This window comes from Carettochelys insculpta, chromosome 3 (genome assembly GCF_033958435.1).
Source record: "Carettochelys insculpta isolate YL-2023 chromosome 3, ASM3395843v1, whole genome shotgun sequence".
Taxonomy (NCBI): Eukaryota; Metazoa; Chordata; order Testudines; family Carettochelyidae; genus Carettochelys; species Carettochelys insculpta.
This window is the reverse complement of record NC_134139.1, coordinates 196,433,638-196,461,580: the sequence shown is the minus strand read 5'-3', so window position 1 is coordinate 196,461,580 and position 27,943 is coordinate 196,433,638. Positions and strand designations below refer to the sequence as shown.

The following is a 27,943-nucleotide window of genomic DNA, read 5'->3' as shown; positions in this document are numbered from 1 at the left end:
AAATTAAGTAAATACATTTTAGTGGAGTGAAAAGAGACAACTGATTAAAAGAGAATAGATAATGGAGGTAACAGAAAGAACATCAGATTCATCTCTACCAGAAGTAGCATACAAAGTATCAAACTTCCATTTCAGATATCTGTGTTGAGGCTCTAAAACTGACACCTAAATACTTGGCTTTAGGAATATTTTACTGTATTATCTCATGCTTAATCTAAATTTACATGTAAACTTAAAATATGGTTTTAATTTGAGATTACATTGCTTTAGTTTGATAGGAATTCGAATCAGTGTTCCTGTCAGCTGATTTAATTTTAGCTACTGTGTGAGAAAGAGAGATTAGGCAGAGGATTGATGAAAGACTACATTTCCCACAAGCCTCTCTGTACGACTTAGTTATGTCACTGAGCAGAGACGGTGGTGTGGGGTGAGTTCTGGTTGGTGCTTTTTGACCTTTGGAAATAACTTCAAGCGAGTGCCTCACTGACTTTCAATTCTTTACAGACTCTTTTGGATGGGTGGGTTAGTCTGTTATGTTACATGCTGAATGTTTCCCCCAGGAGGAGAGAAGTTTGCCTTTCCCAGAAAGATGGCCCGGAGTCAGCAAGTTCGCTCTGTCAGCCTGTGCAGCGACTGTTGCAGAACTAGGTACTAGCTACCGTGATTTGATTAGAGGGAAGTGATTTGGAAGGGGAAGGAAGGGGGGGAAAGTGTTCAGCTCCGTTGCCCCAGCTCTCTGGTTTTTGCTGCTTCAACTTTCAACAACTTCCCAGTGTGGAGAACTTCTTACAGCCCCTCTCCACACTATGCTTGTCTGTGTTTTGCCAGTTGCAAAACAAGTTTCATCACATGGTCATCTGGATCTGTAGCTTTGCAAACTTGATTTGGGTCCTCGGTAAGTATTTGAAATCTAAATCTTTGTGGAGAACAGTGGAAAGAATAGTAAATCAAAACAAGTTATCACATATTTAAATCACTCACATCTTATTTCTGCCAGAACAGCAAAAAGACAGAGCAATCTCCTTTTAAGTTGTCAAAACAAAAAGCAGTCAAGTAGCACTTTAAAGACTAGCAAAATAGTTTATTAGGTGAGCTTTCGTGGGAAAGACCCACTTCTTCAGACCATATCCAGACCAGGATATGGTCTGAAGAAGTGGGTCTGTCCCATGAAAGCTCACCTAATAAACTATTTTGCTAGTCTTTAAAGTGCTACTTGACTGCTTTTTGTTTTGATAGTGTATAGACTAGCACGGCTTACTCTCTGTTACTTTTAAGTTGTCTGTGAGAGTAATTTGCATTCTACAGTACAATAGAGTAGCGCAGCCCTCCCACTCCTTGAAAAGAAAAGAGAAATCCAGTCTAGTTGGGAAGCTATTTCCAATTCAGCAGAGCTTTCTTTAGAGACATGAGCCCAACAAAACAATAGCAGAAATTTAAGGAAGTGGAGTGTCTATGCAGTGCTGTGCTGTTATCAATAATATGTAATAGCTATGTAGTGTAGGCTTTTAATAAGTCCATCCAAATTTGGTGCAATGTCCTACTGATATGAGGTTTCTCTTTTTATTTAAAGGTAGCCATTAGAAGAAATAATAAATAATTCTAATAACAACACTGAAGGGTGGCCACATATTGTAAACTATTATTTATGTTACTGTTGTGCCTCAGAGCCCTAGTTGTAGGCCAGAACCACACTGTGCTAAGTGCGGTCAGTAAGGAACCAAGAGGTAGTCTGTACTACAAAGATTACAATACAAATGTAATCTCAGAGCTACTGAGACCACTCACAAAGGAGAGTGAAGTCTGTGCTCTACAGCCTTGATTGTGTGCTAGCTGGGCTTTAGTTCATGTGGTAGAATATAGGGCTTTAGCCTCTAAGGCCATGTCTACACTAGCCCCAAACTTCGAAATGGCCACGCAATGGCCATTTGCGTGGCCATTGTGAAGTTTGGGGCTAGTGTAGACGTAGCCAGTATGTGAAAGTGTGGGAATCACTGAAAAAAAGTTGATGGGCTCCTGCATTTTCTAGAAACTCCAAATGCTTCTCCACAGAAACTTCAAAGGCAGGAGAAGGTGGTAAGCTTTGGATTTGGAAGGGAAAAAGCTTGGGATAGAATGAAATGTAATTGATGTATTTTTGCTTCCTTGTCAACCATGGGCACTGAGAGTACAGCTTTTATGTAAGATGCCTCAGATCCTTATATACCTGTGCAGCCTTGAACCTCCTGCCTCCGTCAGTATGAACACCTGCTAATAGAGCCTGGGTCAAAAAGCTGCTAGCCTGTGTTTCACAACATAGAGTTATACAGCCTTGGGCCTTGTTCAGCTGTGTTCTCTCTCTCTCTCTGTGGGTTTTGTCTTGTCTGCTAGTAACCTTTCCTCTGGACCTCATGAAAACACGACTGCAGATCCAAGGTGAAGCTGCTGTTCATCGGTATGAAGCTGCTGCCAGAAGAGCTGTACTGTACCGCGGCATGTTACGTACTGCAGCAGGGATTGTTCAAGAGGAAGGCTTACTAAAACTCTGGCAAGGAGCAACGCCTGCTGTCTACAGACACATAGGTGATTATCTTATCCCATAGCAGTGAGTCAGAACGCTATATGCTAGGTCTTACACCTGTACTGCCTTGTACCATCATCCTGCCATGTCTGTAATCCTTCTGTCAAGTACCAATGGCAGCACAAAGATTCATTTGATATGCCTAGAAGTCCTCTAAAACTATGGTTTGAGCCCTCATCCACAGCTGTACTCTGACTTCTGGCTCCAGAAAGCTAAAATAAGCCCCACTCCCTTTACTGTTACCTTTGCAAGTTGTTGTTCCCCACTCGCAAGATCCTCAGCATCTTTGGGATCCTGGAACCACTAGTTTATTTTATTTGGGGGTAGGAAAAATCCCAAAGCATGATCACTGAAAATATAGTAATCCCTTGATTTACATGAAGGTTGCCTTGTAGGCAACCTCTATGTAAATCAAATTCTGTGTACATTTTGGGGGAGGAATTAGGGGAGTGGGCTGCTGGGGGAAGTGGGCGGGCAGTCATGCAGCCCTGGCTTCTCTCAGCTGGGGGGCACACAGCTGCTTGCACTGCAGTTTCTGAGAAACTACAATCAGCTGTGTGCCTGCTGGACTCCTCAGCTGGGTGAACTGGCACTGCAAGCAGCTGTCTGTCAGGGATGGCAGCCTGACTCATGGCTGCCACCCCTGGGAGAAAACTGCTCCTGTCAGGAGCAGCAAGAGTCTGGCTGCCACCCCAACAAGAGCAGTTTCCCCACTCCTGTCAGGGGCAGCAGTCACATTAATCCAAGACATGCACAATGTGATTGCATGTGTCTCAAGGGTTTACTGTATATGCAATACAACAATCCAAACCCAGTCCCTGAGTTAGTTTAGTTAAACCATATTTAACACTTGTGTGAACACTTACTCAGAATTGAAGTGGCCTCATTTGACTTAGCTTAGTTCACTTTAGAAGTGGTCTCAGACTCAGTTCCTGTCAGTGAGTGGTTCTCCTCTGTCTTTTATCTGTTCTGGTCCAGGGAGGCCACATTCCATGGTGAAGCTACCTAGTCCAGTTACAAGAAAGCTGCTTTTGTGATGCTGATTCATTTGGGCCTGACTGGGAAGTCAGTTTTGCACCTCTGGGTTGGTCATGCTGAAGTGTGAGCTGTTTCTTTCCTGCAGCTGTTCTGGTTGTGATGTCAGTTCTTGCATCTCCACTTCAGTTGTTCCAGTTGGACTCAGAGCATAGTCATTTCTGCACCACTGCCACAGCTGGTCTGATCTGTCCTTATTGTAAAATCAGTTCTGCACCCCTGCCTGATTTAGTCTAACTGGGTCTCAGTGAGGAGTCAGTTCTGCATCCCTGCCTCAGTTAGGGCAGTCATTTTATGAAGAAAGGCTGAAAGAATTGGGCTTGTTTAGTTTGGAAAAGAGAAGATTGAGGGGGGACATGATAGCAGTTTTCAGGTATCTAAAAGGGTGTCATAAGGCAGAGGGAGGGAACTTGTTCTTCCTTGCCTCTGAGGATAGAACAAGAGGCAGTGGACTCAAATTGCAGCAGGGGAGGTTCAGGTTGGACATTAGGAAAAAGTTCCTAACTGTCAGGGTGATCAAACACTGGAACAAATTGCCAAGAGAGGTGGTAGAATCTCCATCACTGGAGATATTTAAGAAGAGGTTAGATAGATGGCTTTCAGGGATGGTCTAGAAAGTGCTTGGTCCTGCCATGAGGGCAGGGGGCTGGACTCGATGGCCTCTCAAGGTCCCTTCCAGTCCTACTCTTCTATGATTCTATGATTCACACATCCCCAGAATATCATATATACCACTACTTGTGGGTATGGTGTATGTCTGCACAACAGCACCCTACCAGTGTGACTTCGCATTCACAGTGTGCATGAAATCATGCCAGCAGGGGTGGGGCAGTGTACTCTTCCACATATCATAACCTAGCTAGCTATGCTATCAGACAAAATTGTATCCTGAGTTATCTCAGTACAAAGTAGGGGACAAAAGATGTAAAAACAGGTCTGTCCAGCCTAAAACTGGACAAATGGCCTACATAACATGGTTGATCCAGTCAGGCCTTGCTATTAAGTCCATTCTTGGACCCCTGTTGCAACTTCTTGAGCTGCATCTCACTGTGAAGCCAGTTCTGTGCTCCTACCACAGCTGGTCTAGTTAGGCCTTGATGTAAAGTCAGTTCCACGCTCCTGCCACAGTTCCTCTACTTAGGTCTCCTGTAACGTTAGTTCATCCATCCTGCCATGTCTAGAGTGCCACTTACACATGCCCTGCAGACGGGACATTTCAGTACTTCTGGGTCTGGCATGGGCCCACTCCATCTGCCTATCCTCATCCTCCATCCATAGTGGCCATGTAGGCAGGATAGGGCAGTGTGCTCTTCAAAATGGCATCCCTTTGCGTACCAGACAAAACTGCGTCCTGTGTGGTCTCACTAGAGAGTAGGGGACAAACAACTGAAAACAGGTCTGTCCAGCCTAAAACCAGTTGAATGGCATGCTTTATCTGGCTGCCTTTACTGGGTCTTGCCATAAAGTCAGTTCTGAATCTCCACCACAGTTTGTCCAGTTAGGTGTCGCTGTGAAGTCAGTTATGCAGGCTTGTCACAGGTGGTCTGGTCAGGGATTGCTGTGAAGTCAGTTCTGACACTTTTGCCATTGCTAGTCTAATCAGGCCTTACAGTTTGGTTTCATTGCCATTGCCATTTCAATCAGTTCAGTCCTACAGAATCACTCTGTGCAAGGTTCGGAGTTTCTAGATGCAGAACGGAGAGGAACTCAAGACACAGAGAGGGAGGCATGCATGCTAGGACAGAGCTCATGGTCTTCGGAGTGTAGTCCTCCAAACCCTACCTTGACAAACATCAATTACATTCCCTAACCAGTCTGTACTACTTGTCTGGTTGATCCATCTACTCTGGGGCACATCTTGCACGTTGCCTATGATAGTCGCAGAGAGGTAGCCATGTTAGTCTGTATCTTTACAAAACAATAAAGCAGTCCTGTAGTGCTTTAAATACTAACAAAATAATTTATTAGGTGATGAGCTTTTGTGGAACAGACCCACTTCACCAGATCTGGAAAATTCTGATAAATGAAAACTGAGACGCAGAGAATATAACAGAAAGATAGAAAAAAATTAAATAAAAACTGATGAATCAGCTACATAGGACAGAAGTATGGAAGAAGAAGAAAATTACTCACTGCAAGTGTCTATTAAGTTAAGTGGGCTGCCTGAGATCACTATGAATATCAAAGATGTGGAAACTGTCCTTGTAATGCGTAAGGTAACTGATATCTTTGTTGAGACCAAGGTGTAAAGTATTGAACTTGAGAATGAACTCTGATTCAGATGTCTCCCTTTATAATCTGCTGTTAAAGTGTCTTTGTTTTAGAATGCAGACTTTTTAAGTTTTGAACGCTACAGCCTGGTCTGTTGAAATGCTCACTGACAGGTTTATGTGTATTCAGATTCCCAATGTCTGATTTGTGTCCATTCATTCTTTGGCAAAGAGACTGCCCACTTTGTCTAATATACACAGCAGGGGGCATTCTTAGCACATAATGGTATATATCATATTGGTGGCAGTACAAGATATGAGCCCCTGATCATCTGACTGATGTTGTTAGGTCTAGTAACGGTGTCTTCAGTGTAAATACGTGGACGGGGTTTGCAGTGGAGTTTGTTGCACGGAAGAGTTCCAGGATTAGGGCTTCTGTGGTGTGGCATGTGTTTTGCTAGTGAGAATTTTCCGGAGGTTAGGAGGTTGTCTGTAGGAAAGGACAGGTTACCCACCCAGGGCCTGTGAGAGTGCAGCATCGTGTTCCAGTATAGGTTGTGGATTGTTGATAATTTACTGGAGGGATATGAGTTGGGGGCTATCGATGATAAGTGGTGTTCTGTTATTAACCTTCTTGGGCCTATGTAGAAGTAGCTGGTTTCTAGGTAGTTGTCTGGCCCTGTCAATCTATTTTTATTTTTCCCAGTGGATAGTTGTTTTACAAATGCTTGGTAGAGATCTTGAAGTTTTTGGTCGCTGTCAGTAGGTTTAGAGCAGATGCAGTTTTATCTAAGGACTTGACTACAAACGATGGAGCGTGTGATGTGTCCTGGATGGAAGCGGGAGGCATGTAGGTAAGAGTCACGGTCAGTGAGTTTCTGATAGAGGGTGGTATTGAGCTGGCCATCAGTGACTTACGCTACACTGATATCTTTGTTATTTGGACCCATGGTAAAAAGACTCTTGAAGAATTCCACAGAGACTTCAACAACCGTCACCCCATCATCAATCTCAGCCTTGACCATTCTACACAAGAGGTCTATTTCCTGGACACCACAATATAATTCACGGATGGCCAAATCAATACCACTCTCTACCGGAAACCCACTGACCACTACTCTTACCTGCATGCCTCCAGCTTCCATCCAAGACGCATCACACGATCTATCTTTTGTAACCAACCCCTCAGATAAAACCACATCTGTTCCAATCCTACTGACAGAGACCAAAAATTTTAAAGTGCTACAAGACTGTAATCTTTCATGTATGTAGTTGAATAACAACGTGTTTTTATTTTGATTGTATGAATAATTAGTTCCAACACCCTATTTAGATCAAGAGGTAAACACCATTGTAATTAAGACTAAGCTGTAGTCATACTAATAGGAGTCATGCACATATCACAGTCAATAAACAAAAAATCATGGCCTGTGACTCATCCAGGACTTATGATACAAGTACTCCTGAATAAATCTTACCACAGCTGCCCTGGGGTGGGGCACAGGAATGGGGCATTGGGCTTCCAGGGCACTGCTTCTGCTTTGTGGGGGGTTGCAGCAGGGGAGCACTCTGGGGTGCTTCTGTTACTTGGGGATGACTCTGGCCCAGGATATCTGAAATCCAGTCCCGTACCCCATCTGCTGATTGGAATAAGGGCATTTCAAAGTTGCTGGGGTCCTTTTGAAAAGGAGCCCCGTCTGGACGAGCCACGCAGTGGCAAGGTGCGTCAATTTCGAAGTGCTGCTGCTGCCGCCGGCATTCTAATGAGGCGCTGAATATGTATTTCAGTGCTTCATTAGTAAACTTCGAAATGGCCATTTGCATGGCCATTTCAAAATTTTGGGATAGTGTAGACATGGCCAAAGATTGATGGTGAGATAGATGTTGAAGTAAAGAGTCTCAAAGTGCTGACATATCTTGTATCTGTGACAAGAAATTCCACTTAACAAAACAGACTCCTTTACACTAAAAAGTTTATGGATAGGACAGGTATCCAACTCAGCCTCTTCGTCCTCCTCACTTGGCTTATTTCTTATTACAACAACACCCAAATGCTTCAGGGTACATTTGTACTTACCAGAAGATCAATGTGGTTGTCATCAATCTTTCAAGAGACGACAACCACATTGATCTTCCCGGATTTAATTTAATGTGCTTAGAGGGGTCATGCTAAATCAGCCACCAGAGCTCCACTGTCGACCCTGGTGCTCCTCGCTGTCATGAGGAGTAAAGGAAGTTGGCAGGAGACTTTCTCTCACTGACCTCCCACTGGGGGGATGATTCAGTAAATCAGTTTCTGATATGTCAGCTCCAGCTACGCAATTCATGTACCTGGAGTTGCATATCTTAAATCAGTTTTTCTTCATAGTGTAGACCTGGCCTCAGTTGGAACCAAGGATCTGATTGTGCTAGATAGGTTTTCAATTACATTTCTTGGGTTTCTGTCATAGTACAAACAAAGGACATGGCTGCCCTAAAAATTCTCATGTGGTTTTGTTTTCTGTAGTATACACTGGAGTGCGGATGGTTACATATGAGCACCTTCGTGACTCCGTGCTTGACAGAGCTGAAGACAAGAGCTTTCCTCTTTGGTAATTCTGATTAAATGTGCTACTACTTACTGCTGAGGTTTTGATTGTTATAGTAGTTGTGTAGGCCCTGGAATACTGTCTCTCCAGCTTGTCAACACAAAACAGCTGCACTGGTTTGACTAAGGTTGAATTTTAAAAGATTAAATTAATCCAGTGCGAACATATGTGTGTGCACTCCAACTTCAGTTGAAGGGCAGCTTCTCTTGGTTTAAGTTGACTTGGAACAGACTTGAGTAAAACTGAAATAAGAGCGTCCACACAAGTGTTTCCACTGGTTGTACAGATTTTAAATCTATTTGGCCAAATCTTCCTGAACAGACAAGATCCTGGAATGAAGTTCATTCATAGGCACTGGGCCAACACAAGCACTTTGCAACACAGTAAATTACTGTTGGATCTCTACTTTAAGGATTTATATGGTGCATTATCCTTGCATTGGCTGTTTGCAAGAGTGAATTTCATCTGAGATCACTAACTTGCAAAAGTCAGTAATCTGCAATAACTATCCCTATCATTGAAGAGAGTTGGCAGTTTTTCAACAAGACATTTATTAACAACATAAGAGTAAAGACTTCCTATCTTTCCTGTGTACTAGGAATAGTGGCAAGAGACAACTCTGGCTTACCCAGGAGATCTTTAAGGATCTGAAAATCAAGAGTCCCACAAAATGTGGAAATTAGGTACATTAGAGAGGATGCATGTAAACAACACAAGCCTTTAGAGACAAAATACGGGTGAAAGCACAAAATGAGATCAAATTATCTTGAGATATAAAGAACAACAAGAAAATACTGCATGGAAAATAGTCTTGTGGGGGGTAGTCAAGTTAGTCTGTATCTTTGTTGGGTATGATGTGTGGTAAGTGAGCACTTTAACTGGGCAGGACACTGCATAAAGGACTTTAAGGTTTGTGTATTACTACAAAGAAATTTTAACACCAAATTATAAACGGAGACATCTGAACTGGAATTCATTTGCAAGTTTGATACCTTTCACCTGGTACTCAACATGGATCTCAACTATCGTACGCATTACAAGGACAATTTCCCCACCTTTGATATTCTCAGGGATGGCAGACATCCCACTTAATTTACTCTTCCCAGAGGACTTTTCCTTTTTCTAAATTCCTCTCTCTCTCTCCCCCCTCCCCCATTAACTCCTTACTTTTTATTCTATATTTTGCTGATTTCTCAGTTCTTTCTCAGTTCTGCTCCAGATTCTGAAGAAGTGGATCTTTCCCACTAATAAATAAAATTTAGTCGTCAAGGTGCTACAGGTCTGCTTGCTTTGTTTTGTGAAGACAACATTATACAGACACATTAGAAGCAAGAGGAGAAGCAAGGACAGGGTAGACCGGTTACTTAATTAGTCTGTTTTAGTTTGCATTCAGTTCCTCAATTAATATTAACTGTGTCGAGTATGTTGGCTGGAGCAGCTCTCGTCTGCAAGCCACCTGGTCTGGGAGTGCTGTGGGCCAGGGTGCTGCAGTGCAGCCTGAGCAGCTCTGGTCCAGCATGTGGTAGACAAGAGCACTCCAGCCCAGCTGGAGCAGCCTCCATCAGTGGCAGGAGCTACAGGGGGAGTGGAGATGCTCCAGCCTATCTGAGCTGAAGTGGCTGCCCTGGTGGGTCCCTTCCCATCCCTGTTTAATTGTTTAACCAGGTAAACTTAATGTGTAACCAATTAACTAATTAAACAGGATTTTACATACCTAGTTGTTAGTAAACCCCCACCATGATATGACCCCTATTTTAACCCTTTTATCTTTATTCAGCGACTGTCAGTTGATCTGCCTCCCACCTACTTCTGGCTTCAGAACAAGTGTGTGTACCCTTTCTCTTTTATGCCACTGCTCCTCCTTATCTCAGCCTGTCTTTTTCTGAACAATCTGTACCACTGTATACCAATATTTCCCCCTTCTCATTGCCTTCTTTTTGCCCTTATTATAATTGTCCATGTCCTTTTCCCCTCCCACTACCATGCCCCAGCATTTAACCCTCTGTTAAGGTCACCTTTTTTGGTTAAAGTAGTTATACTAGTAATATAAGAGCACAAGTAAAGGCTTATTTGTAAATAATGTGTTCATTTTTATCTTATGCTTTGTGCTTTTAAATCATAAGTATGGAAGAATTCTAAATTTAAGTGGTTTCAGAGGTTTTTATTTCCTCTCCACTGCAGAATCCAGTTTCCTTTTGTAAGTGAAAATGTGGGTATATAAATATTTTTATTGAGACATAGAAATTACCAAATGCCTGATCCCTCATGCTTCAACACCACTGACACCAGTAGCTGTGATACGTTCAGGGGTGTCTCAATGGATTCAGTGATGCACAAGTTAGATTGACTGTTCAGACAAACAACCAACTCCTTTTGAAGTGTTAATATACTGAGTGCCCCTCCCACTTAGCCTGGCTACCTACATGACCTATCTAAGCTCAGACTTCTGTGGGCTACATCCCAAGGTGGATTGATTTAACTCAAGGCAATTTAAATCACTAAAAATAATAATGTATTTAAATCTAGTTGCCATAAGTCCTAAAACTTGCTGTGCTTAAAGTGCCCTTAATTTTGGAGTAAGCCCCATTGATCTTGCTGGCACATCTTTTTGAGAAAACAGTTATAGAAAAGGTTCCCTTGGAAAACCTGAATTATGCTGAAGTAAAATAGGGAATAGACTTAAGACATCACCATTATGGTCTGTGGTCATCATGTTCCAAAACAAGGGCCATGTATTATGTAATATAAAAAAATGACAGTGGCAAATGACAACTCTAGATTTCTCTTACTGCAGCTTTCTGTACTGTATATTTGAGTGGTAGATTCTATTCCTAATTAAAGAAGCTGTAAGGATTAGCTAAGCTAACTTTTTTTTTCCTTGCAACATCCAACACAGCAATCAGCTTGGGAATTTACTTATCAAATCACACATGCTAAAAGGCATTAAGAGTCTTGAAAAATGATTAATTGCAAAGTGCCTTAAAGTTATTAACCAGTTATTTTTCCCAATACAGTGGTCTCTCGAGTTATGCGAGGGTTCCGTTCCCATGCACAACTTGAATTTTGCCTAAGGTGGGGGCGCTTTTTTCCCTGGCAGAATGCACATTGTGCAGCCAGGGAAGCAGCAGGAGCATCTGGACTTCCTGTTGAAAGGGAAGTCCTGGGGCTGGGGGTGGGGAGCAGTTGGGGAAGTTAAGCCTGGTGGTGGGTTGGAGACATGGGAGGGGGGCAAGGCGGTTAAACCTGGGGTAAGTTAGGATTGCAAGGGGGCAGCAGGTGTAGTTGAGTTGGAGCCACGCTTGGGGCAGTTGAACCAGGGCTGAGGGTTGGGTGGCGGGGGGTTGAGCTAAAACCACACGTGGGGGTGGGGTGGTGAGCTGGAACTGTGTTTGGGTTGTGAGCTGTGCTGTTGGGGGTTTGAACCAGGGCTGCCTGTGTTGGGGAAGGGGGCTTGAACCAGGGTGGGAGGGGGTTGAGCTGCCAGCAGGGGTGGTGAGCCACCAGGAGTTTGAACATGGTGGGGGTTGAGCTGGAGCTCCATGTGAGGGGTGGTGAGCCAGAGCTTTTGTGGGTGGTAAGTGGGGCTTCGGGGATGGGTTGAACGGGGGCCAGGAGGAGCGAGATTTTGAGTTGTGCTAAGCTCGCATTAATGCGAGTTAAGTGCAACTCAAAATCGCATATTTTAAGGGTTTACTGTAACCAGCTTTCCTTGTGAGGTTTCATTCTTGCAACTAGACCTTGCATCATCTTCTTTTGCTGCTTACACTTGACACAATTTCCTCTTTTACCCATGGAACGAATTTCTTAAAAATATACCCAAATAGAGTCTCTTACTCCCATAAGCCGTGACCATTTTTCTGTGGCAAAAGCATGGGAGGAATATAGGAAGTGCTGTGTGTGATGAATAAGGTCTTTTCTTTCTAGTCCACTCCACTGTTCCTTTCTATGCTACCTCCATCCATTCTTATACATTGTCTCTCAAGACAATGTCTTAACTAACTTCTCTGCCATATTTGGCCAACGTTCACCTCCAGATAAGCAAAGAACAACAAAAAAAAAAGCTTGTATCTTTCTTTGCGTGTTACTTATTAGTCTACTGAGAAACAGAAATTGAAGGCCCAGATCTTTGAAGAAACAAGGTCTAGTAGATATGCTGGACAGACTGTCACTGTTAATTCATTTTTATGAGGCTGTAAGTGTATTGTATTCCACATTTGTGATAAGACTTAATTGTAACATATTTTTAAATGAGAAATTTAGTATTTTATGGATTATTTAAAAGCAATTTAAATAAAACCTCTGATTTTTTTTTTGTTTTTTAATCATTGGTTTTTATCTCAACTACCTCCAAAAATCTCAAAGCTTTAGAAGAGATTGAAAGTAACAACTTGGAATGCAATGGGAAGAGTAAGAGTTCCCAAGAGCCAAAAGCTCCACTTTAAATAAAAACTGGAAAATATTATATTGACTTTAAGTATTTGATACAAATTTCTTCACAGATGAAAAAGAAATCACATAGGGAACATGCAATTAAAGGGAAGGGGCTATTAAAGCATATCTGGTTCCTGAGTGCAAAAATGAAACACTTATTAGTGATGTATATCAAATATTTTACTTCCAAGTCACCTTTAACACTGTCTGACACTGACAAGAACATTGTAGACTATATTAGCCATCTGGAGTTACTATAATCATTGATTAAGCGCTGGCTGTTGGTGTGAGAAGTGATTATTTAAGATTCCACTTCACCTGGAAGATGCTACAAAGCTTGTTAGGTCAGGCATTTATTTTCATTGGGGAAGCAGGCATTGTGGTTTTAAAGTTGTTAACATCTTGAATGTATTTTGGAGACAAATTGGAATTTAGGTCCCTCTTTACTTTTGTACAGGAAATCTGTATTTGGAGGGATGACAGCTGGTGCCATTGGTCAGTTTTTTGCCAGTCCAACTGATCTGGTGAAGGTGCAGATGCAAATGGAAGGAAAGAGGAAACTAGAAGGGAAACCATTACGGTGAGCTCTCAAGTAAACTAATTTCAATTGGCATTTTTTGTTATCAATGATCATACTATGGATGTTGACATGTGTCATGTAGTGTGGGACAGATTTTAGGATTTTCTATCTGCAAAAACGCATGCATTTAATTTATACACATCATCACAACACAAAACTCCATGGTTTAGGTAATGTTTGGTTTGTTTATTTTACAGAGAAGAACATTGTTACACAGATGATTAAGTGCTTAGGTGGGCAAGAATAGTGCAGATCCTCAGCCAGTATATTTCAGTATAACTCCATCAATGGAACTGTGTCTATTTATACCAGCTAAGGATCTGGCTGGAGACTGAATTTCCATCAAAATAGTTCCATCAAGTCTTGGATCAGGTACATTGGTGGGGAAGATTGCATAATCACTGCTCTTAACGTAAAGGGTCTCTTCTGTGGACAGACAGAAGACTCCAGTACTTTCAGGTCAATAATTGTTAATAGCATTAAACATCCCTATGATTTTTTTAAACATATTCTACAGAAAACCCAAGAAGTCCCTGCCATAGGTGTACAACAGAAGTTTGTCCATCACTGAATTCTTTACTCATTAGCTGTATGATTGAATGTTTGTAAAGACGTGTCATGCAAAATAAATGTCAAATGTTATTTATTTCAGATTTCATGGAGTGCACCATGCATTTATGAAGGTCCTCTCTGAAGGGGGAATTCGGGGACTCTGGGCAGGTTGGGTGCCAAATGTCCAAAGAGCTGCTCTGGTAAACATGGGAGGTAAACCTAATAATGTAGGCTTGAGCTCTTATGTGACTCTACCTTTGTCCTTCCCAGCTTCTTTCTCCGCATCAGTTTACTTTTAACCTTTTGTCATTTTTTCTGTGGCCTGTTTAAACTTGTTTAGCAGAATGGCTACTTATATATAGGCCACATGATCCAAGAATATTTTAAGTATTGTTGCTGAGGTATGTAAACACCTTTTTAAGATTGATGTCAGAGGTTGCATAAGTTACATATCACTAACGGGCTATAAAAGAGTCTAGGAATGGTTTTATTTACACAGTAAGAGGCCAGTAGTGAGGGTTAGGAAAAGGATAACAACTAACAAGATAAAAAAGCAGTTCTGTAGTATTTAAAGTGCTAACACAATAATGTATTAGGTGATGAGAGTTCATGGGGCAGATCCACTTCTTCAGAGAAGTGGGTCTGCCCCACAAAAGCTCATCACCTAATACATTATTTTAGTCTTCAAAGCGCTACATCACTGTTTTTTGGTTTTGTGGAGATACACACTAACACAGCTACCCCTCTGTGACAACTAACAAGATATAAAAGTTAAAATATCCCATTGTGTCACAAGTGAGACTGGTCCTTTATGAAAGTGTGGGCCTACTCCAACTATGTCCAAGTGATTACCTCTTGATAAGGCTAGAAGGGAGTCATATGATAATTATTAGGGAGAAGGAGGTGAGCATGATACGATACTGGAAGAACCAGCAGGGTAAAAGCCTTTTGAGGGGTACCTAGAATCACTGATTTGGGGAAAGAAAAGTAGTTGGGGCTTAGGAAAGAAGCCTGCCTCTGGTGAAAGCCTTGGGAGAAACTGCTTTGCAAAGGGAGTCTGGATGCCCAGTTTGTAAGGACTGGGTTTTAGACAGACAGTTTTAAGGAAGAAAATCCCAGGAACGATTGAACTGGAAGAACTCTAGAGAAGAGCCTGTCGTTCTGTATGAATGGTGGGTATTTGAAGATAGGGAATCCTCCTGTGACGGTGGTAATAAGATGGTAAAATTGTGCTATTAAATTAGGCCCAGGTGGTTGAAGACTGGTGTAATTCTTGTATAAAACCCTTGCCTGTGGTTAAATTGAGGCTTATTTAGCTTCCCTCTTTGGCCCCTTTTTTGTCAGTATTCAAAAGCCCTTATTGAAATATGATTTCCTTTTTTTTTTTTAACTCATAGGACCCTGTTTCATTTACCCCATGATTGCAGCAGTTCTACAGCTATATCTCCTAAATCCATAACAAGGAGCCTGAATACCATGCTGATTTATGCTGATTTTCCCCTTAATACTTTCTTTACAGATCTGACTACATATGACTCAGTGAAACACTTTTTACTTCTGAACACACCACTCCAGGACAATAGTGTGACTCACAGCATCGCAAGGTGCCTTATTTTTTTATTATCTGCCTTCCACATATTGAAGGAGATAAGTCTTAGCCACAAGCTAGTCATTCAATGATGTTACACTTTTCAAGACTGTCACATTACTGCTTAAACAACTGCATCTTCAGAGGTACCCAGAAAAGAACACCCAACTGCAGCCTGGGGACTTGGGTACTATTTCCAGCTCTGCTAGTAATTACTGTGTAGTCCCAGGCAAATCACTTCTTCTTCTTCTTCTTTTTTTTTTTTTTTGGCTTCAGTTGCCCATCCTGTGGCTGGCAATAGAAGTGCTTACACAATGATATAACGCACTTTTAAGATTCCATATGAAAATGCTAGGCAGGGGTTAAATTATACACAATGTATTTGGAATTCTGCAACTATGTATTCTGCCCTGAGATAGTGGAGGAGCAGACAAAGACTAGAATAGCTGATGGGTAACCAAAAAGAAAAAAAAGTGAAATGGAACTATTAGAAAGAATAGGAGGAGACAGACTATGGTAAAGAGCTTGATCAGCAGCAGAAGTGGGCAGATGTAGATAACAAAATGTTCTTTTTCAAGTGCTGTCCCTGTGAGGTGCTCCTTGTTAGGTGTTGATGTGCCCCTGTGCTTCTGGTTGGAGATTTAAGGTACTAGTGTTCATTTGGGCCACACGTGCAGACGTGCACACATGTGCTGCCTGAGACAGTTACCTGATGCTCTGTAGCTAACTTTCCACCCCTCTCATTTTTTTCATTACTCCCATTGGCTAGAGTTGGCGCATTCAGCAGTGCTTCACAGTTGTTACTAATTCCTCTTCAGCCCCCTTTTTACCTGTAGTCAATAGTCCTCAAATAAATTCTCCTCAAAGAAATTTTTTCCTCATATGTTTCATTTACCCCATGACTGCAGCAGTGCTACAGCTGTATCTCTTTCCATACAACTGAGAGACTGCACTCCTTTTGAGGCATACTTGCCTTCCTCCAGGCTTTAAGTGTGGCACTCCCTGCCAGCTGTGAATAGCGCTTCAGACAGTCGCTCTCAATGCAGGACATATACAACAAAAATGCCTGCACTGTCACAGCTTCTAAACATGGACAAGAAAGGCAAGAGATTTACAGCTAAAGCAACTCCTTATGGAGAAATCTCTCCATCCAGTGTCTGAACTGCAGGTACAAACCCTTCTTGGCCAGAAACTGCCTATGGATGTGTCAAACAAAGGCCCTTTTTCCAGGGCAGAGCAGCCTCACCAAACGGTCAAGAAGGTAGCAGAGGGGAAACTGCATCCCTGACCTCAGAGACACCTAAGAAAGATGCACTGATAGCTCCTAAGCACTCATGGTACTGGCAGTACCAGCTGTATCCATAGCCATCACACCAGGTCCCTCCAATATCAATGATGCCAACACACATAGCACTCCTGAACACTTGAGCTCTGCGACCAACGCCAGGGGGAAAGTTAAATCCCATGTCTCAGCACCTACAGCAGCCAGTAAACTATACTGAGTATGTCTGTCCATTTGTTTCTTCATGCAAAATTACTCTCCCCATGAATTTGGCGATTCTCAAGTGTAATGTTGCAGACAAGTATGTTTTGCGAGCATCATTTCCAATGTTTGTATATCATATGGTGTATTCCTACAGTATTGTTGCTTGTCCCTTTCATTTACTACATCTATAGACAGTGAATTTGGCACTGAATGTGAGAAGAGAAATTCAAATACTAATGTTGTTCATACCTGTGAATACAATGCAGTATATGGTACCATGTACGCCTATCACACCAGTAGTGACCACAACCACATCATAGCAATTCCTGCACCACAGTGATTCATTTGTCTCATCAATATCTCAATAACAATGATGCCTTGATATACAGAACTCTTTCCCAGCCCAGCTCTCCAGTTGTTAGCACACTGCTATAGTGGGGAGGATGAGGGAGACGAGGATATGATAGGCTTGCCTCAGCATTCCTTTCCTCAAAGTTGGTCCTGCCACAAAACTACCACCACTGGCTTCTCTGCAGACTTTGGCCCAACCAAGGTGGGTTTTCAACAATGGCCATTCTGGCATCTGTGGACACCATATCCACAACAACAGGGAATACCCAGCACTCTGCCTACAACTAGTGCACATCAGAAATCTATGGTGCAATCACACACACCTCCTAGTGTCTCAGAACAGCGGACTGAAGAACAGGAGGAATTCTCCAACCAAGATGACACAGCCAACACTTGTTTTTCCTATTTCTCCCAGAAGACACAATTATGCTACCATCTCCCACCACCATGGAGGATTTCAGGCAGTTTCAGGATCTTGACAAGATCCTTTGACATTCAACTGGAAGAGGCAGGAATTGTGTCACAAATTGGTGGACATAACACATACGTCCACTTCATCCAAAATCACTCTCCCCATGAATCTGGTGATTCTCAACTGTAATGTCGCAGCTGAGTATACATTGTGACCATCATTTCCAGGGTTTATCATCTGGTGTATTTCTACAGTATTGTTGATTTCCTCTTTCACTTTTTGCATCTATAGACAGCACATTTCTCACTGACGCTACATCTACACTAGCAAAAAACTTCAAAATGGCCATGCAAGTGGCCATTTCGAAGTTTATGAATGAAGCACTGAACTCCCTGGAACTAGACAGAAACTTCCTCAACAGGCAAGAAGTTGCATAACTGTCTGTTATCATGCTTTTATATTTTCCTTTGAAGTATGTGCCCTGACAAAGGCTACATCTACACTAGCCAAAAACTTCAAAATGGCCATGCAAATGGCCATTTCGAAGTTTACTAATGAAGTGCTGAAATACATATTCAGCACCTCATTAGCATGCGGGCGTCCGCGGCACTTTGAAATTGACGCGGCTCATCCAGATGGGGCTCCTTTTGAAAGGACCCCAGCAACTTCGAAGTCTCCTTATTCCTATGAGCAGATGGGAATAAGGGGACTTCGAAGTAGCCGTGGTCCTTTCGAAAAGGAGCCCCGTCTGGACGAGCCGCACGGCAGCGAGCCACATCAATTTCGAAGTGCTGCGGCTGCCCGCATGCTAATGAGGTGCTGAATATGTATTTCAGCGCTTCATTAGTAAACTTCAAAATGGACATTTGCATGGCCATTTCGAAGTTTTTGGCTAGTGCAGACACGGCCAAAGACTGGTTCCTAAACTACAAAGACCATTATTCACACAGTTTGTCACTTTGCATGTTTTCTAATCATTGTGAAAGAATCATAGAAACATAAGGCTGGATGGGGGACCTAGAGAGGTCATTTAGTCTATTCCCCTATCCCTCTGGACAGAGGTGATACCATCCCTGACAAATGTTTGTCTAACCAGTTCTTAAAAACCTTCAGGGAGATTCCACAAACTCCCACGGTCACATATTACAGTATATGTTTATCCTTATAATTAGGAATTTTCCCCCATAGTATCTCCCTTGATGTAGATTAAGATGATTACTTCTTGTCCTATCTTAAATGGATAGGAAACCCAGTTGACCAATATGCTGTATGACAGCCTCTTAACATACCTGAAGACTTACAAGAGCCCCCTTCAGTCTTCTTTTCTCAAGACTAAACATGTCCAGTTTATTTGACCTTTTCCCATAGGTCAGATTAGAGCTGGAAAGTTAGAGCTGCTTCAAAAGGAGATGGAGAGATACCGATGTGATATACTTGGACTTGTGGAGATGCTGTGAACAGCATCGGGAGAGATGTGCATTTGTGAAGTAATTTGGTCAGGGAACGAAATGAAGCATGAGGCAGGAGTCAGATTTCTTCTTAGAAAAAGAGCTAGAGAAGCATTGTTAGGATACAAATGGATGAGCATGAGAATGATGGTAGAGAGATTCGAAGTGAAACCATTCAACATCTCGGTCATTCAGGTGTATGCCCCCATGTCAGATAGCATGGAGGAAGAGATTGAGCTATTCTATAAAGACTTGATAAAGATGCTGGAGATACTAAAGAGAAATGTGTTGATAATCAGAGGAGATTGGAACATGAAGGTTGAGAGAGAGTCATCGAAAGGAAGGAAGAAAACAACGAGGCAAGAAAGTGCTAGAGTTTGCCACAGAGTACAATATGGTGATCTGCTATACGAGATTCCAACAAAAGGACTGTAGGAACCAGACATGGTGATCGAACAACTGGAAGTCCAAGAACATGATAGATATGATTTTCATAAGAAGATGGGCAACAACAGTACAGGAGTGCTGAACTTTGCAAGGAGCGGATATAGACTCGGACCACAGTCTGGTGATCACAAACATCAAGATGAAACTCAAGAGAAAGTACAAGACACAGTTCAAGAAATGAAGAGACTTGGGGAGGAAGAAATAGGGAACATATGTAGAGCAGCGCTCAAACAGAAGATCAGGAATGTGGGCACAAAGAAAGACCTAGGTAAGAGAGTCAAAGGGATAGCCACAGCGATAGATGAGGCAATTGAGCAGACGGTTTCAGAAGAAATTAAGAAGTGGAGACGCTGAAGTTGGTCCAAGAGAAGAGAGCACTGAAGATCAAAAGGGATGTTTCTGAGAGGGACAAACAGCATACTGAATGAAATGCAACGAGATAAGAAAAGCAGCCAGAATGGATGAGGCAAAATGGTTAGAGGAGTAGTGTGATGATATAGAGAGGTATTACAGCAAATTTAAGACCAGGAAGGTGTATAAGATAATCCCAAATATTAATAGGAAGTGTCAGCTGAAGCAGATGGTGATCAAAGACGGGAACGACAAGGTGCTCAAGAACAAGATTGTGCAGCGATGGATGAGATATTGCACCAATCTGTATAAAGCACAGTTGAACTCGAATGTCTCTTAGAGACTGATCGAAGACCTGAAAGAGATATCACCGCCAAGTATTGAGAGCGAGACTGATATTTTGAAGGAGTAAGCAGAAAGAGGAGTGAAATGACTAAAGAACAAGAGCCTTGGAAATAAGATCACAGGAGAGATGACCAAATATGGTGGAGAAAGTATGATTCAGGAAATACAGCAACTATGTAATATAGCATAAGAAGAAGGGAAGGCACCTAAGAAGCAGACAAGATCCAGGCTAGTGACGATACACGAGAAAGGAAGTGTATTGGAGTACAAGAACTACAGAATGATTGCCATAGCAAGTCATCTAGGCAAGGTGCTGCTGCTAATACTGACGGAGAGACTGAGATCACATACAGAAGAATATGTAGCAGATGAGCAAGTGGGATTCTGGAAAGATAGGTGTACCATACAGCAGATATGGAGACTAAGATTGATAGTGGAGAAGTTTTGACAAAAGAACAGAAATATCTGCAGTTGTTTCATGAATTTTCAGAAGGCGTTAGTATAGATCAGAAAGTGACTTGGGTGGTGTTGAAGTTTGTACAGAGTGGATAGCAAACTGGTACAGTTGTTGAAGGATATCAGTGACAATGAGGCAGTGGTGAGAATGTGTGAAGAGTTGGAAAATTGGTTTAGAATGAGCAGAGTTATGCGAAAAGGAGATCTGATATCCCCAAATATCTTCATCACGCACCTAGGGAGAGCAATGGATAAAATCAAGAAGGTACAAGGAATATCTGTGCCTGGGATGAGAATTAACAACTTGAGGTTCGTGGATGATAGTTATCATCAAGCAAGATGACGAGAAACTAGCAAGAATGATGTAGGCGCTAAATGAGGAAGGGAAGTGGTAGGGACTGATTATGAACATCAATAAAACAAAGACAATGGTATTTGGAGATAAGGAAATTCAAAGGAAGATCAGTGTAGATGGAATCAAACTAGAGAATGTAGAGAAGTTCACATATCTGGGCAGCAACCTGATGTATAATTTTTAGATTCTAAGAAGGAAATAGCTAGGAAAGTGAAAGCAAGAGCGAATGTTTATTCAGCAGCATGTTGTACAGATGTTAGACATGGGAGATGATAACAGATTCAGAGAGAAGAATATTGCTATTTGAGAGTTGTTATAGAAAGATCTTGAGAATAGGATGGATACAGAAGGTCACCAATGAGGAATTATACAGTAAGATACAGCCAAAAGAGAACCTACTGCAGAAGGTTATACAACAGAAGCTACGGCTGTTTGGGCATATCTGCAGAATAAACAACAAGCAAAAAGTCAAAATCCTGGTATTCGGCATATTGGACGGCTCGAACAGGACAAGCTGATCCCACAGAGAATGGGTTGATGATATAATAGATTGGTACAGAGCTAGTCTACATAAACTAAGCCACTCCACACGGGACAGGGAAATATGGAAGGAAATAGTGAGGGACACATCAGACACCAATGGGTGCTGAGCCCATGGTGGTGGTTGAAGATGATGATAGGTCAGGTGTTTCAAATCTTTAATGCTTTAATACTCTTTCAGAGAACTTGGTTTTCTCGTATCTTTGTTACAGCAGAGTGCCTAAAAGTGGACACATACTACACCTGAAGCCCTATCAGTGCTGAGAAGAGCAGCTCAGCTACCTCCTGTGTCTTTCACATAAAATTCTGTTAATATACCCCACCCCCAAATTAGCTTTGATCACAGTGGCGTTACAATTTTTCTTCATTCACTTTCTGATGCACTATAATCCCCATGGTTTCCTTAATTTCACCAGTCACACACATCCAAAATTAAAAGACTTTACATGGATTAGGCTTACATTTTGGGAGTTGTTAGTGACAGGCCAGTTACTCCACTGTTGCAAATCAGTTTAGTGCCATTATAAGTGAGTGATGCAATGCTACTTTATAGTCATTACCTTCCATTATTCCATCTGTTTTTTCTTCATTTTTCCTCTGTCTGAATGGAGTCTTCTGTTCTATTTTGTTGTGTGCTTGACTCTACAGAACTGTTATGTAGGTACTGTTGAGTCACACCATACGACTGTATTTTGCAGAGTTTTCTGGTGCTTGTCTATTTGTGCATATAGCTCCCTTAGGAAGGTCCCATGTGCTGTAAGATTTTCAGTTGTATTTCAATGATATGCATTACTTCATGACAACTCATGCTTCCTGTTATTCAGGGGACACAGTCTAAAAGGGAGAATGTGTCAACCCTATTAGGGATGTTAATGATTAACCAGTAAGCCTCACCCTGAACAGATGGGGCTTACAGGTTGCCCCATGGGCAGGGCATTGCTCCAGCCCTGATGGACCGCTGCAGGTGGAGAGCACTCCAGCACGGTCAGAGCAATTCCCCATTTGTCCTGGTCAAGGGGGTCAGGATGGCTGGGGAGGCCACTCCACTCTGGCCGAGCTTGAGAGGCTTACCTGCTGCAGACAGGGACTGTTCTGGCTAGGTTGGAGTACCTGCAGTGCTCTCATGCTGGGCTACTGTGGGTGGGGACTCTCCAGCCTGGTCAGAACAGTCCCTGTCCATGGCAGGGGGCTGCTCCAGCACAGCCAGGTTGGAGTCGCCACCCCAGCTGCCCTCCCGTGATTAACTGGTTACTGGTTAGACCTAATGTTTAACCAGTTAACTAAATGAATGGGATTTTACATCCCTAGATCCTATGTGTCTCCTCTGCTCAGTGACCTCCCTGGCCTGCAGCAACCTGTGTTGCCACACTCTTGTCACCCCACCAGTTACCTGTGGGGATACAAGGAGCTCTCTCCTTTTCCTGCTGCATTTCCCCAGGTGTTATGGACCCTGTCACTGGGAACTGGGCTCAGGCGGAGAACAGGAAGGAGCCACTTCTTACACCAAATGAAGTTGGCTACTCCAGCTTCTAACTTTGTGTTTTTTGTCCACTGCCTGCAAAAGTCTGGTTGGGGCAGTGGGCTGCTCCCCTAGCCAGGCTCTCTCTCAGGCGGCCGCAGTGCTGCACAGAACAATCACGAGCAGCTGGTGTGAGAAGCTACTGATCCTGCCTGTTCTGGTCCCTGCCCAGACATGGCTGCCAGGGACTGAGCATGCCAGTGAGGCAGGCACAGTAAGAGAAGGGAGATGCTCTCCCACTCTGCTGGGCAGCCCAAGCAGAAATGGGGGGTTCACTTCACCTTGCATGACCCCGGTGAACTGCATATGCCTCAGATTGTACCAATGAAGCCAGAGCAATTAGTTCTGAGTAGAGATACATGAGTCAGAGCTGGACAGTTCTTCCCAGCTCTGTCCTAACTGGGAAACCCACATTAAGTTATGAGACATTAATTATAGTTTAATGACAATGGCTCTAACATGTCTTTATTTTTGAAACTGGAATTTAGGTTGTTGAATTGGAATGATAAACCCTGATTTTTTTTTTCTTCAAATACTATCTTTTGTTAAAAGTGGGTGTTCTGGCCTGGTAGCTGCTATCCTGGGAACTCCTGCTGATGTCATTAAAACACGGATAATGAACCAACCAAGAGATAAACAGGGAAGGTATGGATATTTCAAAGAGTATTTCCCCACTTCAGTAGTAATTTGGGACCTGAAGTGCCAGTGATGTCAACGGAAAGACATATTGATTTCTTTAATACTTTCGGTCTTAGATATATATCTAGTGTACTCTTAATCTGTCTGCCTATTATCTTTGATGTTTGTTTTTGCATATAAAAGCTATTTTTGTAGTAATGATCTATAATTACATTTTAAAATAAAAGACACTCAGAATTTTATATATAGTTTACTTTTGGTGCTGAATTAATCCAAGGCATACAACTTCGTTGACTCTAGTGGGTCTATGCCAGGGCTCTGGTTTCTAAATGTAACCTTTATCATAAGAGCTATGCTGCCTACTGCTGCTCACAGTGTGGAAAGGACTGCCACTCCCGGACTGGATTGCACAGCCACAGAAGACGCTGCTTGAATCAGTCCAACTGGGGTGCAAACCCATGATCCCTCGGGATCCAAGGATGCCTACTACTACTACTACACTGATGGAAGATTGGGGGGTGCTATATTACATGGCAGTGAGAGTACTAACAACTTGCATTTCATATAGTCTACTTGTGTATTTGTAACACCAACTTTTTGTTGTTCTTTCTTCTTGCTAGGGGACTGCTGTACAAGTCTTCTGCAGATTGCTTGGTTCAGGCTATACAAGGTGAAGGATTTATGTCTCTATACAAAGGCTTTTTACCCACCTGGATGCGAATGGTAAATGACTTTTTTCCTCTTTTAGTGTAAATTCCTTACAATTACATAGTTTGTAATGCAGTGTTGTACAACTACAGGAGTTCCTTTGATGCTTTAAGAGCCTTATCCTGACAGGCATTGAATGCCTTCAGTTCCCATTGACATTGCTGGGAATGGAAGTTAGAACTGAACACCCTGCAGGATTGGGTCCTAAAACAGAATAAGAGAACTATACAGAATTTTTTACAGCAATACTGATATTAAAATATGTATTTCATAGTCTTGTCATATTTACTATATCATTAAACTTGGAGAATACTAAGATGAGATTTTAAAAATTAACTGAATTAGTGTGCTTTGTTAGTGCACTAGCCATTTCACTCTGCAGGCATGAACCCAAGCCTTGCCTCCCTGGGAAAGATAGGTCTCACAAATACTTTCTTGACAGGAATCACGAAACTCCTTAGCTAGATTAGAGTTCTCATTGTCCACCTTACCAAACCACCACATTGGCTAACATGACCATCAGTGTTTGCTCAGAAGAGGTCCCTGACTTGGAATAAAAGGGATGTAAGTCAAGACCGATGTATACTGACAGAGCTTTGTTTTTGGGTATGTGCTTGCCTTCAAACATCCTGGAGTGCTAAGTTCTCAGATCTCATAAGTTAAGTGCTACTCTACACAGGTAAGCAGACAGGCATAGATAAAGCAGGATACTAATTCTGCTATAGCGATGCCAGTATAACTGTGTGGATACTCTACTCCAAAATAAACTTGACTTTATTACACTTCTCATCCCAGTCTTTTTGTCCAACCACTGCCATTTTTGCCTCACCTCCCCCAGGCTTCTTGTCTCATTCTTCCTGCTCTATCAGATCCAATCTTCCTCTGGGTCCTTGTCCAATGCCAGTCTTATCCCACCCCGCTTATTCCCAGCCCTTCAGTCCCCTGGTTTCCTTTCTCCATCTCCCAGTCTCCTTTGCCAACTAACCCCAGTCCCACTCCCACTATTCCTTCCCCCAAGTCTGGTCTGGTCATCTGGAGTTAAGTTTAGTAGCTTCCTCCTTCAGGCTGTCTGGGCACCAGCAAACAGAGCACTGAGAGCAAATCAATGAAAATATTTATGCTCTTGGTTCCTGTGCCTTGTATCACAGCAGCTGGAAGGAACAATTGAAATGAAAGTCCAACTCAGCGACTGCATCTGTGGGTTGGACTATGCTCAGTACAAACAGAATTTCAGAGAATTTAGCAGCCTAAGTCTCCACTGAGAATATGCTGGGTTTTTTTCCTAAGGTTTATAATTTGGCCAAATGTGCATGTTTTTAATGGGGGAGGTGGGGACAAAAGCACATCTCTGACAGAGGCAAGCACCCCTATCAAATTTCAATCCCTTTCCATAAAGTATGTTGGTATTAGAATTGCTCATCCAAACAGTTGTCAGAATTGCTTTAGTGTGGGCAAAGGGTTAAATTTTAGCAAACTGAATTGGAAAGAGGGTCTTATGGGAAGGATCGGGCAACCTTAACTATTGGCAATACTCTCAGCTTGATATGTAATACATAGTAAGACACCCTCCATAAACTGAAAACCTAGCTACAAAAACCACAAAGGCTGTGTCTACACTACAAAAATAACTTCGAAGTTGAGTGTCTACACACACTGTACTTCAAAGTTAAACTTCGAAGTAGGGCACTACGTGTTAGCCGATGGCCGGGTAATGAGTGGTTTGTGAGCCTTATCACATCCGAGTCTTTAACTGCTAGGACAGAATATCCCTTCGCAGCAGGCAGCCAGAATGGCTGACGGATGCCCCAGAGATCCACCCGAGTCTTTAACTGCTAGGACAGGCAGTCCCTTCGCAGCGGGCAGCCAGTGTGGCCGACAGGTGCCCCAAATGTTGGTGCAGAGAGCTTATTCCACTGGAGTCTTTAACTGCTAGGACAGGGAGGCTGACAGGTTCCCCAAGAGTCTGCTCCGTGGAGGCAGCATGACTCAGTGCTCAGCTTTTACTGCACCTTTCCACTGACCAGGCTGATATAGCCAAACGGCTGAGGTTCCTTCTTTGTGTTCGGCCAAGTTACAGTAACTGGAAGGAGTAAGTCTGAAAGCTTAAATGGTTGCTGTTTATTAAAAACAGAAACAAGAAGCTTAATGGTTACAAGGTTATTGCTTCTGTCTTCTTAACTACTAGTAGGATGATACATATGACATGCCAATTAGATTACAAGTGAAAAGTTACCCATTTGAGGACGAGACGCCTCAGCCTAAAGAGCTCTTACTATTAAATGTGCACAAAAAGTACATTGCAGGTATAATTCTCACCCCTGCGTCCTTCGACTCCTGGTGTAGCCAACATCGTTCACTTAATCCCTCGGGAAGAACAACGCAAGGAGGGCGTCCCCTGGGTCCTTGGGAGGCAAAGACCTTACCCGACCGGCAGGTATAGGTAACTGGAGCTCAGTTAGAGTGGTCTGCCAGGTCCTTCTTCATACCCCTTGGGTCACGCACATTCTTCCACATCTAAAGGTACCAATTTTACTGGTTCATCTGTGTGATGCCAGTTCTTACAAGGCAGTTGCAATTTAATTTACACTTGTAAGATAGAGATAACTAAATCATTAAGACAGGACATTCTTTTCGTATGGGCGGGAGACTCCTCTTCTTGGATGACATGTGGGCGTCTCAGTTATCAGTACTAGCCAAGGGCAGTTTGAGGGCCTGTGGTCAACAGCTAGCCTGTTAGCCCCCTTGTCTGTATTCTTCAGTCCAGGGTCATGCTGACACAGCACATCTGTGTTTTGAAGCATCAAAAGACTGGGCCTGAGATAAGCGCATCTGTGCTTTCAAACATTCTAAGACTGTGCTGTTTCTTTGTGCTTGGTGCTCAAAGGCACAAAAAGGGGCAAGATGGAGTAGAGCAAGGGGATTCTGTCTGGCTACACTACTTCATTCCTGGGAATGGAGTAAGGACTTTGAAGTTGGGAAAAAGTTAACTTCGAAGTATGGGAAAATGTGTGTAGGCTCTCTGCTGGCTACTTCGAAGTAATGCCTAACTTTGAAGTTAACTTCAGAGTTAGCTGCTAGTGTAGACGCACCCAAATAGTTTAATATAGTTATATATTCATCCCTGTTTAGATTCACCAATGAACACTTACTACAACGTTACCTCTCTTCTAAGGTTGTAAATAATCTGTGTGGTTACTTTTGCAGGCTCCCTGGTCATTGTTATTCTGGCTTACCTATGAACAAATCAGAAGGATCTGCAAAGTTAGTTCTTTTTAAGATCTTGAAAGCATCTACTAATAATCACATAACAAATAAAACAGCACTGGAAATCCAGTATGTCGTCAA

General features: G+C 42.6%; 1 protein-coding gene across 3 annotated transcripts; it reads left to right on the top strand.

Moving 5' to 3' along the window:
- Nucleotides 1-489: 489 nt before the first annotated feature.
- SLC25A27 (solute carrier family 25 member 27) lies at nucleotides 490-27,943 on the top strand. 3 transcript variants are annotated; one of them, XM_074989009.1, is made up of 9 exons: nucleotides 490-648; nucleotides 2,368-2,559; nucleotides 8,309-8,393; nucleotides 13,279-13,401; nucleotides 14,054-14,166; nucleotides 15,473-15,557; nucleotides 23,804-23,856; nucleotides 24,555-24,613; nucleotides 27,803-27,943. In XM_074989009.1, the coding sequence occupies exons 1-9, from the start codon at nucleotides 534-536 to the stop codon at nucleotides 27,872-27,874; spliced, it is 897 nt and encodes a 298-aa protein (XP_074845110.1). In that variant the 5' UTR covers nucleotides 490-533; the 3' UTR covers nucleotides 27,875-27,943. The 3 variants fall into 3 exon arrangements, with proteins under 3 accessions (XP_074845110.1, XP_074845108.1, XP_074845109.1); XM_074989007.1 differs by having other exon boundaries at nucleotides 23,804-23,896; nucleotides 24,511-24,613; XM_074989008.1 differs by lacking the exon at nucleotides 490-648 and adding an exon at nucleotides 671-895 and having other exon boundaries at nucleotides 23,804-23,896; nucleotides 24,511-24,613.